The 4,877-nt window shown below is 34.1% G+C and overlaps 1 protein-coding gene across 1 annotated transcript; it reads right to left on the bottom strand.

The window, feature by feature from the left end:
- Positions 1-3,708: 3,708 nt before the first annotated feature.
- LOC124370888 lies at positions 3,709-4,530 on the bottom strand. The gene has a single exon (XM_046829192.1). The coding sequence runs from the start codon at positions 4,528-4,530 to the stop codon at positions 3,709-3,711; it is 822 nt and encodes a 273-aa protein (XP_046685148.1).
- Between the last annotated feature and the right edge of the window lie 347 nt (positions 4,531-4,877).

Consider the following 4,877-nt stretch of genomic DNA (forward strand, 5'->3'; position numbering starts at 1 on the left):
TTTGTAGTGAAATAAATTAGGTATATCCCAAAGGCAAGGCCCGTGTGGGATATCCATCCCTTGAAAAAACACTTAAAAACAACACAGAAGACAACAGCTGCATTTGTGCTGACTAAAAACAAAATCAAAATACATCTTTTTTACTTAAAAAAATTTAAAGGACATTTAAAATAAACATTTATTATTTCTGCCTTAGACATTTTTGCTATTATTCATAACAGGTACAATAAAACAATTAAATATATCTAAACATTTATTATAATGAGCTATACTTAGAATTGGATCAAATAAACAAAACTTAATTGATAAATGAGTTAACTGATAATATATATATGCAATCTAGTAGGAAACTAATTTTTAGATAGACCTATATTAAAATGTAAAAATCATTCATCCCCTTTGTGAAAGAAAAATGAACAAACTATTCAATAACGCTAAATAAATTTTCACAATCAGGAAACGTGAACAATAGTTTTTTTAGGCCAACTAAAAATTGTGAACCAGTTTCTTTTTTCTGAATTTTGAACGAAATTAAATTAAATAAGCATGGTGCATTAAATGTATAAAACTTTTTATAAAGAGTTAAGTTAGGCTTCGGAACTTCCACTAGTAGATGTCTTAATTGGTATCTGATATTTTCTCCAAATAAATTTGATGTACTTCTGATGTAAAATAGTTTTAAAACTTTAAAAATATATAGATTTCTAATGGGAAGAATTTTGAAATTAATAAAAAGTGGCCATGAATGTTCCGTTCTATGAGCATTGGATAGGATGCGGATGAAGGTTTTCTGGAGTACAATGATAGGATATAAAGTAGTAACATATGTACCTCCCCAACATGCCAAGCCATAGCTCAGTCTGGAACCTACTAAAGCGTGATATACTTTCACTAAAACTTTTGTAGGGCATATACTTCTTAGTAAATAAAATATTCTTACACTCTTTAACATTTCTGTTTTCAACTTTCCTACGTGGCTTTTCCAAGATAAGTTAGAATCAATAACCAGGCCTAAATACTTAATTTTTTTAACCTTACTAATTTTTAAACAATGGCAGTTGTTGGCATTTATGCAATAGATATTATGATAAACCATTTCATCTTCAAAACTCTGAGTACCTCTTAAACTAAAAATCATGTACTTTGTTTTTTCACTCATTATCATAAAATTTTTGTTGAACCAATAATTTAGTAGTCTTAGATCAGCACTCATCTTTTCGTAAACTGTGTTTATGTCCTCATCTATATAAGTAAGGGCCGTATCGTCAGCAAATGCAGTAATTTTCCCATTGAGATAACCCTCACATAAATCATTGACTTAAACCAAAAACAAGATTGGGCCTAACTAAAACAGAACCTTGTGGAACTCCATACTTTATCTGTCCAACATCACTTAGATTAGTTCCAATCTTTACGAACTGTTCTCTATCAGTTAAATAACTTTTAAACATGGGGTAGCCCTCGAACTCCTGCCATCCATAACTTTTTCAACAACACTTCATGATCAACTGTATCGAAAGCTTTGGTTATATCAATATAAAGAGCTGCACATTTCTTACCTTTGTTCAAACCATTATATATATCTTCTAAAAATGTAATCAATGCATCTTCCGTACTTAATGCCTCTCTAAACCCAAACTGATTTTTACTTAAGTATTCATATTTTTTCAAAAAGTTCATAAGCCTTTTCTTTATTATTTTCTCAAGCAGTTTCGAAAACACAGACAACAATGAGATCGGCCTGTAGCAAGTGGTTTGCTTTCTACTACCATTTTTGAATAGGGGTACAATTGTAGCCAACTTTAAGCAAGCCGGGAATTCTCCTTCTTCCATGCTTTTATTAAAAAGATATGAAAGAACTGGCACAATATGTTTAGAAATTCGTTTTAAAAGATAGCCATTTATATTGTCCTGCCCAGGTGCTTTATTATTGCTTAAACTACTTAGTACTTGTTGAACTTCTTTTTCACAGGTAGGTAACATGAACATAGAACTTTGTGCATATTTTCGAGGGAAATATACATCAAAATTACCTTCAACATCAACATTAACAATCGAGCTTCTTAATATCGTTGGGACATTCAAAAAGAATTTATTAAACTCATTAACTATTTGCAACTTATCAGTTAACACTTTAGCATCTGTTTCAATTTCAAAAATTTCTTTTCTTACCGGTCCTTCCCCAATCAAATCATTTACAACTTTCCACTGTTCCCTAGAGCTCCCAGAACAGTCCTCAAAAGTTTTCAGGTAATATTCCTCTTTGCACATTTTTAAATTTGTTTTTAGTTTATTTCTGAACGATTTGTAATACTTTTTTAACTTATCGTCGTGTGGTCTAGCTATCATAAGTTTATATAGTTTATGCTTCCTCTGAACACCTTTAAACAATCTGTCAGTCATCCAAACGGAATTTTTTACATTTTTCGAACAATGAGTGATAGGATAATGTTGTTTACATTTGTCTATCGAAGCCTGCAAAATATTAATAAATACACTAAAAGCATTCGAAACAGATTGCTCTTCGAAGACTAGATTCCAATTCACTAATCCTAGCTCATTTTCTAAACTATTATAATTCACTTTAAAGTAACTATCATTCCTGATTTGTCTCATATTTGCTGATTCATCACAAAATATTGACAAAATAATCATTGAATGGTCTGAGATTCCCAAATGCTGCACTTCGGATTTATACTGTATTTTTAGTTTTTTCTTAACTTTAAATCTGATAAAACAATGATCTATACAAGTTTGAGTTAAGTCTACTATTCTAGTCGGTTCGAATACTAAACAATCTAAACCATGACTTGCTAGCATACCACGGTATTTATCGACAGTGCTGTTTATCAGATAAAATATCCAGATTAATGTCTCCAGTGTAGATAATATTCTGCTCATGACACGACATGATCAACTGCTCAATATCAATAAGGTACTGTTCTATTGATGAACTATGTAACCTGTATGCAGCAAGAAGTACAAAGTCAACGTTATCAGAGTGACAGGATAATTTTAGGCAGTCAGCTGATAGGAGCTCTGAACACGTGTCTACAATATAACATCGATAACACGAGCGTACGTACACAATTACACCGCCTGACCGATATGAGTCATTACAATGAGCAAAGAGATCAAAACCCTCTATTTTATAAAAACTAACTTCATTACTCATTACCCATACTTCTGTTAAAATGACGAAATCAGGCTTTATCTTCATTAGATTAAGCTCAATAATAAACAATTCAAAGTTTTGACGTAAGCTACTTATATTCTGAACAACAAGTTTTAATGAGTGGGTCACGTCAAAAATAAATTAAGAATTATTATTGTGATAACAGGTAAACTACACACAAAGTTTTTTAAATTTTAAAAACTATAAAAATGTGTGTTGTAGTAATAATAATATTGAAAAACTCTGCACTAAAATTCATAAATTTCTAATTAAAATGACAAAATACCAATACCCGATATCTTTATAGTGTTAAAAAATTACATAAGCCGTTAAAAAAGGTGTTTACAATAATAAAAAATACAAATTTAAAAATTAAGAACCTAATTGGCAAAATAAAAATATTCATTTAAAATGCTTAAGTATTACTAAGATTACAAGAAATTTTACTAACTTAAACAAGTTGTTAGCACTCACCTACTGCAGAATTTGACATGACAAAACTAAAAGGAGGTGACGAAGTGTAAAAAGAAAACTTACAAGTTTGCCAGATCGTCCATAGTTGTTACTACCTTCACACGATCGCCTGCATTCTTCCTCATTAGGATCTTGCCACCTCTTATCCAGAGGTAGGTGTAAGCCTTGTCTTTCTTCACTTGGCGCGCAGCATTGAGAAGTTTGCGACGACCAGGAGCCAAGCTCTCATTCACATACACCACATCTGCAGGTCTCGAAGTATGTCCTAGGTCATGTGTGTTGAGGTTCCTCTTCACCCTCCGCTTCTGCAGCAGACCCTCAGCGTCCAACCTCCTAACCATCTTCACGACGATTCCAGGTGGTTTCCCGGAACCGTCCCTCGTGCGGAGTCTATGACACGCGTCGATCATGCCGTCTTCCACGGGGTAGTCGAGGGCCCTTCCCACCATCTTCACCAGACTCACCACGTTCTCACCTTTCTTCTCCACTGGGATGCCATGTATCTCAAGGGTGTTACGCCGCGAGTATTGCTCTGCCTCGTCCATCCTGGCCTCCAGACTTGAGACCTGACGGCGAAGGGAAGCATTCTCACTCCTCAGATCCTCAGCAATCTTCGCCCACGCTGTCAACTCCTCCCTCTGCTTGTTGACCAGATCCTTGATCTGGGCTATCTCCTCGTGACAGGCGTTTAAAGAGCCGCCGAGGCTAGTCTCAACTCGCTTGAAGTCATCTTTAATCTCTGTCACAAGCTTGAGAACATCATCGTAAGACACACTGGTCTTGGACTCAAGGACCATACTCTTACGGCGTGTCTGAGCACACGGGTCACATCTCCACACTTCATCGTTCTCCACCAAATAACTGACATCGTCGTTACTCATATTCACACATTTTCCGTGAAAATTATTGTTACATTCAACGCAGGATAATTTGACTTTAACATTTTTCAAGGACTTCAAGCACTTTGAACAATCGGCCATTTTAGTTGATAAAACAAGTTAAGAAACTAAAATACGCAAATAAAATAATAATTTTTCTTCAAAGTTAATTATTGTTAAATGTAAAAAAAAACTTTGAAAAACTATAAAGTAATAGTATTATACATATGGCAGAAATCGCATATTTAGCAGTCCAAAACAGGAACACAGATAAGGCAACACAACTGATAAGACCAGCGATACACAACCGTTCCGCTCCGTGTCTGACTCATTACTGACTTCGGACTAAA

Source organism: Homalodisca vitripennis, unplaced genomic scaffold (assembly GCF_021130785.1).
Source record: "Homalodisca vitripennis isolate AUS2020 unplaced genomic scaffold, UT_GWSS_2.1 ScUCBcl_620;HRSCAF=3037, whole genome shotgun sequence".
Lineage (NCBI taxonomy): Eukaryota > Metazoa > Arthropoda > Insecta > Hemiptera > Cicadellidae > Homalodisca > Homalodisca vitripennis.